We start from the raw sequence: 12,802 nt of genomic DNA, 5'->3' as shown, positions 1-12,802 counted from the left end.
AGACTCAGAGCACAGGTTGAGATATTTACATGCATACACATATATATGTACATGTGCATATGTATACATATATGTATGCATATGTATATATATACATACATATGGGGAGAGAGAGAGACAGAAAGCTTGCCAGTGAAGTAATTTATTTTAGCTATATGTGTTTGTAGCAGGATTTTATTTTTCTTCATTTCTCAGGTAGTGGGAGGGAGAAAAGGCATGTTTTCATTCATTGAAAAAAATTAAATTTAAAAGCAGAATGGCAAAAGGGCAGGAAATGGAATTAGGAATTGGGAAATAGTAAGTCATTTTGTGTGGAATCTAGAGTACATAAAGAGGAATAATGTGAAGAGTCTGGAAATATTTAGTGGGAGGCAGATTGTAGAGAACTTAAATGTTGAACAGAGGAATTATAAGTTTCTCTTTTCCAGAGAATAAGAGAAAACCACTGCAAATTTTTTGAATGGGGAGTGATGTAATTGTGTCTGTGCTTTTGGCAGCTTTTTAGGGGATGGATTAGAGAGCAGGGGAACTAGAAACCATTTCAGTGGTCATTATGCTGGTGTAGGTGTGAGGTGAGGAGAGCCTGAACCAGAGTAGTTTCTGTGTGAGCAGAGGAAAAGGGAGGGATTCCTAAGTAGGGCAGAAATGCTCATGATTCCAAGGTTATGAACCTGGGTGACTGGAAGGATGGTGGTATTTTCAATAGAAATAGGGAAGGTTGGTTTGGAGGAGAATGTTAAGATTTCTATTGAACATATTGAAATGTGAAGTGAAATAAACGGAGTGATTTGGGTGGGGAGGGCAGTTGTTAGGGTATCATCATGTGCAATCAGACAACTAGAGTTCAAATTTTCTCCCTGCTGCTTTTGTGGGCAAATCATTTTATAGCTGCAGTTTCCCCATCTGTAAAAACAGGAGGTTTTAGACAATAGATGATCTCTAAATTTTCTCTCTAAATCCTGTGAATCCTGGTTGGACCCAGTCAGAATAAATAAAAATATTTTCATATAGATTTATGATTTCAAGAATATAGACTACATACATATATATACACATATATTATGTTATATATACACACACATGTATATATATATATGTGTGTGTATACATATACATATATATATGTATGTGTGTATACACACACCCTCCTTTTGGTCAGGTAAGAGTAAAGCGAAGAGGAGACAGGCTTTCTTTTCAAGGAATATATGTTTAATTGTAATTAGAATTAATTTGGAAATAAGCAGTGTGCCAGTTCAAAACTCTAATAAAAATGGGGTGTTCAAACCTTTACATAAAAGCAGCTTCGTGTTGACATAGAAAACCACATATTAACATTACCTGTGTTGTATTTTATTTTTTATTTATTTTGTTAAATATTTCCCAAGGACATTTCAGTCTGGTTTGGGGAGCACTCAGGAGTTTAATGCTTCTGTTCTAAAGTAAGGCGTGTTTTCAAGTAGAACAAATATATCCTTTATAGTCTTGACTGATAATTTTCAAAGCTAATTTTTTCTCCATAACACAAAGGGGATAAACTTCAGACCTGGTAAGGTTTCAAATGATCGAAATCTGAATTAAATTAAGTTCTCATTAGTGAGATTTTACTATAAAATGTAGAACTGAACGACTGTTAGTTCTCTGCATCTGACATAAAATGCTCTTTTCTAGGAGAATCTGTGGAAGGTCTTCGAGAGAATGACTGCCTTCTGATTCATTCCTGCCGTCAGTGGACAACCATCACTGCACATAGCCTAGAGGAAGGTCACTATGTCATTGGGCCAAAGATAGAAATCCCAGTACATTATGCAGGTATGATGCTTTCTTCTTCTATGAGAATAATTAGGATCAAGGAATGAGTACTTAATTTTTTTTTCCACAGTGAGAACTCCTCCTTTGAGATTCCTGTTGACATTGGAGGGTTACAATCAACATTTTTGACGGAGTTAGTTTTATATTTCTAGCCCCCAGTCCCCAAGGAAGGCATGTTTGTAGCTAATTTGGGAGTTTCTTTAGGTATTTTAACTGAAAATGTTGAAAACATAGTCAGTTTTCTTGATTTCTGTGGTGTTGAAAATAATACGGAAGCAGTTCATTTTGATGGAAAGATCACTCTGCTATTAGTCAGGAGACCTGGGTTCTGGTCCTAGCTCTTTCTCTAGTTCTGTCACTTTGAGCAAGTCACTGGAACTCTACTCCCTTCTCTATTAAAGGAAGGAAAGAAACAAATAAACATTAAGTGCCTACTTACGTGCCAGGCACAGTGATAAGTACTTTACAATTATTATCTCATTTGAACCTCAATAACTTTGGGAGATAGGTGCTATAATCCCATTTTACAGTTGAGGAAACAGGCAGACAAAGGTTAAGAGACTTTTCCAGCATCACATGGCTATTAAGTGTCTGAAATTGAATTTGAACTCTGGTGGTCTTCCTAACTCTGAGCCCAGTGCTCTATCCAGTGTGCCCAGTTCAGGAGATTGAACTTTATGAATGCCACATCTACATCTAATTCTTAGATTCTAATGCTTAATGAGTAAAAACCTGCCCTCATAATTAACTATTGCTTCTGGCTTTAGATTTTTCTATTTTGATGATTTTTTTAGTTGTTTTTCAGTCATTTCCAACTCTTTGTGTCCTCATTTAGAGTTTTCTTGGCAAAAGTATTGGCGTGGTTTGGCGTTTTCCTCTTCAGTTTATGTTACAGATGAGGAAACTGAGGCAGATAGGGTAAGTGACTTGACCAAAGTTTCTGAGGGCATATTTGAACTCAGGAAGATGAGCCTTCCTGATTACAAGCCCAGTGCTCTATCCACTGAGCCACCTAACTTTATTAGTATATTAAAATCCATAAAATGAGCCTTTTGTTTTAGTGAAAGAAAACTGAATTTGGAGTTGATAACTCTTATCTCTCTTTTCCCTCTGAATACTTTTTAAAAACAACTGTAAAATGTTTAATTTAAAAACACTGATACAGGAAATTATAAAATAACTATTATAAGCTATTATAAATGCTTATAATGAGTTATTAACTGCCAAGTTTGTTTTTTTTAGGAATTTGTACTTATGTATTTATCTGTGGGCAGCTAGGTGGTACAGTGGATAAAGTGCCAGGCCTGAAGTCAGGAAGACCTGAGTTCAAATCCAGCCTCAGCTATTTGACCCAGGGCAAGTCACTTAACCCAGTTTGCCTCTATTTCTTCTTCTGTAAAATGAGCTGGAGAAGGAAATGGCAAACTACTGTAGTACTTTTGACAAGAAAACCCCAAATAAGGTCAGGAGGAGTCGGATACCACTGAAATGGTTGAACACAACAGTGTTACCTATCATCCTCGGATGTATAGGCAGACTTAAAGCCTCAGTTGCTGAACACTTGGACCAAGTCATAACTAATTTTGTTGTAAAACAATCTGTACGCATTTATATAAATTCTAGTATCTTGTAATTTTAGCTATCCAACGAATCATTAAAATACAGAAACATGCATCATGAGAAACAAAAAATCTGCCTCATCCGTTCTTCATGGTAGCAACTCGACATGCCGAAGCAGCAATACTCACCCACATCACTGCAGTCTGTGAACAGTCACTTTTCTACTTCATTCAGAATGAAGTTGAAATGACATAAGTACAAATGCAACATCTTATAAACAATTGCTTTTAAAAAATGTCACAAATTAAAATCAATTTACATAACACAAACAAATTACCTTCACTTAAGCGCCTCTTCTATGTATCTTGCTACCCAACTAGTCATCTTTGGGCCTGACTGTGACTCTCTTGGCATGATGGCACACATTGCTTTGTACTGGCCATCTTGTTTTACTGAACAGTAGAACAATGATGCCCCTGTTTTACACAATGACCTAACCACTTTGTGCTCCTCCTGTTGGACTCTATGTCCTTGGATATCTCTGAGAAATCCTAACTAAGAGGGGTGATCAGTTTGTAAAATGGTCATAATGCTTATCTTAATTCCATCTCACTTTAAATTTTTTGTAGCATTTTACTAAAAAATTTGGATTTGGAGTTAAGGGACTTGGGTTCAAACCTCAATTTTGCTGCTCTTCCCCTCACTTAACATCTGAGACTTAGTTACCCCTTCTGGAAGAATGGGGCATTTGGATTTATTGAAATTTGGGGTCTCATCCAGATCCAAATTTGTGATTCTGTGATGTTCCAAAACCTGTTCTCAAGTATGTCAATATCGGTTACATCCCTTGCCCATCCCCCCCTCTCCCAACCATCTAACTTAGGCAAAATCTGAATGTTGGTTGTGCTTGCACTCTTAGTAATAAAATACTCAAAAGTGAAGATTAAAAAAGCAATAAAATATAATTAAAACTTAATTTGGAAGTAAACGAAGGTTAAAAAAACCTTTTCAATATTTTAATGTAGTAATTTTTTTGCCTGTACTTATATGTTTTCCTTGATTTCAAAGATTTCATTTTAGAAGTATAACCTATATCCAGGGATAGCCTATAATCAAGTGACTATGAGGATTAATTGTTTTTGTTATTGTTGTTGCTTACTTTTTTCCTTGCTAAAGGCCTCTGGATTTATAAAATCCAATTTTCTGTGATATTTTCCAAGAAAAAAAGTCCAACCTTAATTTGTAACTGATTATTCCATACTAGATCATGCTAACACTCTTTGTGTTAGTGCTGCACTATATGGTCCTGTAACCTGTAACTATACCTATACCTGTGTTCATCATCTGCCTCTTTCCTCCACCTGTCTGTTGTGCTTTGGGATAGGTCTACTTGCTCCTTAGCTGGTCCTGGATCACTCAGAGTCTCACATTTGCCTTTTCATGGCATTATCTGCCTAGGAGGAAATAAGCACATTTTTAAGTCTCCTAGCTTAGAACTTTTTCCTCAGGAATATTGCTTTCAGGATCAGCAGGGGGCTTCAAAAATCAGTAGAGAACATGAGACTGCAGGAAGTGCCTTGGCTACAAGTTTGGGCACCTACTGAAACTGGCACATCCATCTTACCAGCAGTTGTAAGTGAGGCCTAATCATTAGCTCCAACTGTTCTCCCTTTCAAGATAGTGTTTGAAGCTACAGAGGAAAGGCATGCTGTTTTTCAAAGGTCTCCAAGCTCCTGTGGTTTTCTCTTGTATGGGAAAACCTGAGAAGAGAAGGATTATTTTGGCTAATAACACATGATTCCTCTGAGAATTGGTATTAACCTTTTTTGATAACTATAATTGCTCAGGTTACCTAAAGTAGCAGAAAACATCCTAGTGAGTAGTCCTCTCCCACCCCAGTGCATCTAACATGCAACACTACCAGATTGTTTCTTGAACACTACTTTCATTCCTTTACTCTCTTGCTCAGTGATCTCAAGCGTCTTCCGTCTCCTTGACATGAAGTGGCCCCAACCTATCTCTAAGTCCCTCCTTGTATCTTCACCCCACTGCTCCCCTTGCATTCTTCTCCTGCTAAGATTTAACTTAATTCAACAAACATTTATTAAATGCTTATTACCTGGGAGGCATTGTGCTAAGTACTAAAGATACAAAGACAAAAACTGAAATAGTCTCGATCCCAAATAACATATCTTCTTTAGGGCTCTCAGGGAATCATAGAATCAGAGATTTAAAGGTGAAGGGGACCTTAGAGTCCACTTACTATAACCCTCTCGTTTTCCAGATGAGAAAACTGAACCTCAGCAAGGTTTACTGAATTGTCTAAGGTTATATATGATTAATAAGTGGTCAAGGTGCGATTGGTTCCTCCAATGCCGTTGTTCTTTCTACCGTGTCATAAGACATTAGTATTATTTTAAAAAAATTATTTTATTCTGAACTTAAGAAATAAAACAAGTGTTTACATAATAGAATAAAAAAATGATTATATGTGAAACTGCAGATGTATTATGTATAATTTCCTATTCCTTTTAAATATATAATAAAATTATCATGTGACTTTTTCCCTTCCCTGCCTCCCCCCAAGATAGTTACCATTAAGCACAAGTATGTGTGTATACGTACATATACGCATACCTATATGCATATATACATGTATGTGTATATATGTATACACACATATACACACACTATATATATGTATGCATATATACATGTATGTGTATATATGTATATACACACACATATACACACACTATATATATGTATGCGTATACACACACACACACACACACATATATATATATATATATACACATATATAAAATCATTCTGTACATACTTTTATTTATCAGTTCTTTCTCTGGATGCAGCTAGAAATTATAGTGGGGTAATATTTTCAAGGCCTTTAGCACAGAGGACTGCCATGTAGTAGTTGCTATATAAATGCTTATTCCATTCTTCCTTCCCCCATGTCATGGCAATAAGGAGATACATAACATATAACACAATTAAGTAAATATAAAATCATGCAAAGTGATTTTAAGAAAGAGAGAATGTTTACAACTTGGTGGGTTAGAATTCAGAAAAGGCCTCATGTCGGAATGGCATTTCAGCTGAGCGCTGAAGGTAGGTAAGGAGAGGACTCACTCTCACTAGGGGGGACCACCTGTGTACCTAAACAAAGGTGTAAAGATGGGATAAATTATCATATTCAGAGAACACTGCAGTTTTCTTGCAACAGGGAATGTATAAAGGGGAATAATGTGAAATAAGGCTGGAGTAATATTTGGGAACCTTGTTGCCAAGGGGTTTAAGCGCCCTCCATTGAGGACATTCAGTGACCCCAGATCATGTGGGGCATGTTCCTGCCTCTGTATTTGCTTATGTCATTCTCTCTGCCTCAAATGGATGTTCTTCCTCTTTCCCTTCTGCTTATTATCCTCAGCACCAAGGTTGTCTTACTGCCTCTGTGCAAAGTCTTTCCTAAGTCCTCTTTTTCTCCTCACCCTGACAATTCCTAATGATTTTTCGCTCCTTATGGTACCTTGGCATTTATTGTCCATACTATCAGTTGGCACTTTTCTGGTATTGCATTCTTAGGTATATTTTCACATTGTTGTTGTATTTGCCCAACTAAACTGTAAACTTGAGGGGAGAGGGATCGGGTGTTATATATTTTTGAAGTTTTAAAATTACATGGCAGAATTAAACTGCACATTTGAGCAGTACTATGCATATAGTAGGCACTCAGTAAATATTTGCCATTTTATACTCTGCTCAATATTAGATTTTCCTCTAAGATATAATAGTGTTTTAAAAATACATCCTTTTTTTGGTGAAAAATCACCAAACATTAGCAAAGAATTGGAAACAAAGTTGGTGCCCATTGATTGAGGAATGGCTAAGCAATGTATGGTATGTGAATATGGCGAAATAGAAACCATGAATATGATGAATGGAGAGAAGCATGAGAAGATTTACATGATCTGATGCAGAGTGAAGTCCCCAGAGTCAAGAAAAAGAAGCACAAAATGACAAATGACAAATATAAGTGAAAAGAACCACCAAACAATCAAAACTAAGTATTAACTAAATTACAAAGTACAAACCTGGCCCCAAAAGAAGAGCTATGAGATGTCTCCCTCCCCCAATGTAACAACAATGTTGCTAGCAGCTACTGTAGCTGTGTAAAACCAATAACACCAGAACACAGAAGGGCTGCCAACACAGGTTCTTGATCAGCTTTTCTAAGGAAAGCAACTTTAAGGGGTTAACCATCTTACTTTAGTTAAACATGCATATATCATTCACTTAGTTCAGGGGGAAAAGCCAGCACCCTGAACTTCAGAGCAAATACAAACAGAAATTACAAAGACAATATAAACAGAGCAAATAACACAATTCAATAGACAGGCTTTGTCTGATCAAGACATCACATACATAGTTACCAAAAAGAGAAGCACCCACATCTGGGTTTTTTTTGGTCAAAGCTGGGGGCTCCAGTGGCCACTCAGAGTCTCCATACCCACACTCTTCCAGTGAGTGAGACCCCCAAACAAATTGCTAACCTCTGAGTTTATATACCCTTCTTAGGGCCCCAAAGGCTTCACATCTAATCAGCAAAAGGGTGTGGGCCTGGGGCTTAGTACCTAGACTTAATCAAAGGCACTTGATTACTTTAGCATTCTCAAAGAGAAAGCAGTAAAAAAGTCCCACCTTAATTAATATTACACCCACCTTCCTCATTCCACTCCTTTGCAGAGGTAAGACAAGCATGGAAGTGGTGCATTGCATGTATTTTTAGACTTTTCCAATGTATGGATTGGTTTGCTGACCTTTTTTTCCCCTTATTACTGTTATCATTTTTTTCTTTAAACATATTATTTAAATATGGAATGGCTTTCTGGGAGTTGAGGAAAGATACTGGGAGAAGCTATGGTGATATAAAAAGCCCCAGAAATATAAATAAAAATGTGTTAATTTAGCAAAATCATTAAATATATTTAATCGGTTAGTTTTGCAAGTATAGTTTGGTGGTTTTAAAAAATAGCTCTGTATCATTCTAAGGCTTTGCAAAATGTTCCACATTACATTCTCCTTTTATCTCCACAAGAGCCCTGTGAAGTTTTTCAGATGAGGAAACTTAAGCTCAGAACTGTTAAGTGATTTGTCCAGGATTGCACAGTTAATTAGCGTCAGAGTTAGGAGAATCCGAGTTTGAATGCTACATCCAAGTGTCGTGCTCTTTCTGCCATACTTTGCTCCCTTTATTTTAAGATAAACTAAACAATGATTCATTATTGTTATAAAATGCAATATAATGGAAAGTATGCTGGATTTGGTGGTCAAAGGATCTAAGTTCTAATTCTACTTGTGCCTCTAACTACCCAGGTGACATTGAATCGTTCTCCTAATTTCTCTAGATGTCAGTTTCCTTTTCTGGAAAAAGAAGAGTTGGATGTGATGAACTCTAAGATCTTTTCTAGGTTTAAGCATATAATTCCATGATGCCATAATAGAAAAAAAATACCCATTTGATATGGCATAGCTCTAAAAGGTCTACTTTTCTCTAGTTAAATCTGCTTTTATTTTAGCCACACTCCATTTCAAAATTCATTTTTAGTGGTTGAAGTGACAGCCGGAAGGTGAAATAACAAGACTGTCTCTAGCTTTTGGTAAAACTCATGACTCTCCTAAGAATTCGTTAACCTTTCAAAATAACTGTAAAATCTGATTTTCTCTGAAAGAAATTTATATGGCATGTCTTATTTCTAAGACCTTCCAAGGTGGAGCTTCATACCTTGTAGGACCTTTGGCAACTTTATTAGCAGTGGATTTATTTACTCCTTTTAATGTGAGTCCTTTATAACTAGAAGTTCCAGAAAGCCCCTGTTCCTTTGCTTCATTTGGGGAGGTAGCCAGCTTCCTTCAAAGCTGTTGTTCATTTTTATATAACACAATCAGGTAGTGAACTCAGGAAACCTTTTAGGTTTCTTGAGACCTTTTCTAGTAGCCAAAATTTCTCACAAGTGACCATAGTATCACACACTCTTAAGTTTATCTCTCCCGTCTTTTTAAGATTCTCTCCCAAATTTGCCTGCAAGGAAAACTTTGACTCCATTCAACAGACGTTTCTTTAAAAAACAAAACAACAAAACAAAAACTAACAGTAATAACAACTGTTCAGTGGAATGAAAGGGGGAAAATTGTGATATTGAATTTTAGAACTTATTTCATCTGCTTTGGGTGAGACAACAAATGACCTGACCAGAAGGCAGCATTGGCTTTTTATAAGCTGTCTAATATACTTCCAAGCAAATATACAATTCCTAAAATGTCTCTCTGGTAAGCTCTTTTATATCTTTCAATTGTCCTCATTTGTTGGCTTCTAAAGGTCAGAGGCTCCCTCGTTTTAACCTAGTTTGCTTAATGCGATGCTGTGTGCCACTGGGTGCTTAAAAGCTCCTGATGAGAAGGAAGAAGCTGATAGAGGGGTTAAATGGCAGCACATGATAATGATCAGTGGGCTTTTGAACATTATTCTCTACCAGATGGAATGTCAGACATGGAAAGGATTATGGTTTACTCCTAGTACTTGGCTTATGAACTGCTCAGCTTGAAACTCTTCAGTGGCACTGTGTTGTTTTTGGGAGAAAATCTAAACTAACTGCTCCGCCTGCAATTTGATGTCTCTGATGGTTTGCTTATAATCCACCTTTCCTACCTTGTTTCACATCACTCCCCTTTACAGACTTTGTATCACATACATGTCACATATTCCCCACATGTGAATGACTCATAGGGTCCTAGCCATGGAGGTGGAAAGAATTCTTAGAGGCCATTGAGGCCAACCCTTTCATTTTACAATTGAGGAAACTGAGGCTGAGAGAAGTTAAAGGAACTTGCCCATGCTTACATAGCCAGTGTCTAATGCAGAATTGGAACTCAGGTCTTTCAGATTCCAACTAAGCCCAGCAGCTGTCTATCCACTGTGCCACCTAGCTACCTTTAAAATTACTTTGTATTTATCTCTCTACTGCTCTGTGGACTTGTTTCTTCATGGTAGAATGTAAGCTCTTGAAGGGCAGGAACTGCTTATTCTTCTTCTGGGTGTCCTCAGTGCCTAACACACAACAGCAATAGCTAACATTTATGTAGCACTTTTAAGTTTCACAAAGTGCTTTGCCCATAACCTTTATGGCGACTCATGAGGGAGGGTGCTATTCCCATTTTACAGATAAGGAAACTGAGGTGACTTGCCTGAGGCAGGATTTGAACTCAGGCCTTAGTGATTTCGACTCTCAAACCACTTGAGAAAAATCATTTTTTGAAGCCTTTGAAAGGGCAGACGCTTCTTCAACCCCACAGCTCCAAATCTCATCTTCCTTCAAGGTTCAGTTCAGATGCCATTTATTCTGTGTAGCCTTCCATCATCCGTTCCAGCCTTCTCACCCTCCTCAGATTACCTGGTATTGTCTTACCTGCCTACACGTTGTATCTTGAGCTGTTTTGTTTCTTTGGTTGTATCACTAGTGCCCAGAATGGTGTTTTGTACTCAGTAGGTGTTTCAAAAGCATTTGTATTGAGTTGAATGAAAAGGATAGGACTCTTGAAATCTATAACCGAGAGATTGCTTTGCTAATAAGATTTAGAGACTACCAAACCGAGAAGAGATCTGTGGAGATCCATCAGGGCTGATCCCCTGCTTTGGGGAAGAACCACATTTCAGTTGCCAAGAGGTAATACTATTTCAGATTTTAAAGCCATTTTTGGAAAAGTGATACTCCAGAACAAAATCAGAGGCTGTATTACGTGGTAGAAAGAACAGTGAGACTTAGAGTGAGGAGATGGAGATTCTAGCCCAGACCTTGTTATTTATTAGCTGTGAAAAGTTCGCCAGGTCATTTAAACCATCTGAGCAAATTTCTCGTTTATCAAACAGCGTCATAATACCCTTATTGTTGATCTCCTAGGGCTTCTGGCAGGCTCAAACACGATAAGGTATAGTGAGTGCTTCCCTAACCACAAAGGCCTATAGAATTGTCAACTGTTGTTATTATTGACGAGCACACCAAATACTGCTTTCGCTACCTGTACACAGCTGTTGTATTACTTTCGTGATTATTGACAATAGAAGATGACGCTTCAGTTTCAAGGGGGTATTTTTGCTCTTTCCATTTGCATGAGAAAAATTCATCGATTCACACTGCAGATTCAGGATCATCTGGGCACAAGTTTACCCTTTTCTCTTATGTCATTGAAGAGGGGGTTTGATAAGCAAATGAATAAATGACCTTCTAGACGTGTTGGATGTTTTTAAACAGAATGAGAATCTACTGTTTCTAAGAACTTCAAATGTTCATTTTTAAATATTCTGCTAATTAGAAGTAAATCTGCCCATTACTGCAGACCCAACCATTTCTGCCTCCCCCTTGCACCCCTCCTGCCCAAATCTTTATGTTAGCAGTTCATTCACATTTTCGCAGAGGCAGGCTAGTGTGTGGTAGATAACAAAGATTTAAGAAAGAAGGCCGAGGTTCAAACCCTGTCTCTGACACTTGGCAAGTACCAAATCCTCTTTCAGCTTCAGTTTCCTCGTCTGTAAAATGGAGATAATGGTGAGTGTTAGCTCCTCCTTCGCAGGCTGGTGTGAGAAGAAAATGTATGTATAGAGGGCTTTGCAAACTTTAAAATTGTTGTTCGTTCATTTTCAGTGGTCTCTGACTCTTTGTGACTCCATTTCAAAGGTACTGGAGTGCTGTGCCATTTCCTCCTCTGGCTAGCTCATTTTACATATGAGGAAGCTGAGGCAAATAGGATTAAGTGACTTGCCCAGGGTCACACAGCTAGTAAGTGTCCAAGGCTGGATTTGAACTCAGGGAGGTGTCTTTCTGACCCAGGTCCGACACGTTATACATTGTACCACCTAGCTGCTTCTAAAATTTAAAGAGATTTATCATCATCATCATGCACACTTAAGAATAATTAAACTGTATCCATTTAAAAAGATTTTGTAATTTCTTTTTTGGCCAATTCAGACTGTGCTAGGCATTAAAATCAATGAGGCTTTCTTGAAATTCCATTTGTGATTAAGAACCATTTACTCAAACTCAAGGACTAAGCCACATGGCTTTGGGAGACCTAAACTACATTTGAGATTGCCCTGGAAAGTGAGTGCTGACTTAAAGTCCTGTAATGGAAATTGATCCTGAAGTCACAAACTGTGCCCTGAGAATATGGAAAATTTCTTTCCATCCTGGCAAAACAACTTTTGAAGTGTGGATAAAAAGTTTCTTAGTGTGACAAGTAATTGATACCAAAAGCAAAAATCTGTTCAGTCAGCGTAGCATATTTTGCTACCCGCAGAGAAACCACTCAAGAAAAATTGGCATTAGCAACTAGGAAAGTGATTACTCCCTTGCTCCGTAAT

At 37.5% G+C, this 12,802-nt stretch overlaps 1 protein-coding gene across 2 annotated transcripts in view; it reads left to right on the top strand.

The window, feature by feature from the left end:
- Positions 1 to 12,802, top strand: part of GAREM1 (GRB2 associated regulator of MAPK1 subtype 1) — a 212,905-nt gene that overhangs the window by 70,581 nt on the left and 129,522 nt on the right. For both annotated transcript variants that reach the window (XM_036767274.1, XM_036767266.1), the window contains exon 2: positions 1,669 to 1,809. In XM_036767274.1, coding sequence (XP_036623169.1) covers positions 1,669 to 1,809 — 141 coding nt within the window. The remainder of the gene's footprint in view (positions 1 to 1,668; positions 1,810 to 12,802) is intronic.

Source organism: Trichosurus vulpecula, chromosome 1 (assembly GCF_011100635.1).
Source record: "Trichosurus vulpecula isolate mTriVul1 chromosome 1, mTriVul1.pri, whole genome shotgun sequence".
Taxonomy (NCBI): Eukaryota; Metazoa; Chordata; class Mammalia; order Diprotodontia; family Phalangeridae; genus Trichosurus; species Trichosurus vulpecula.
Note: the sequence above shows the minus strand (reverse complement) of the source record. Positions and strands in the feature narration are given on the sequence as shown.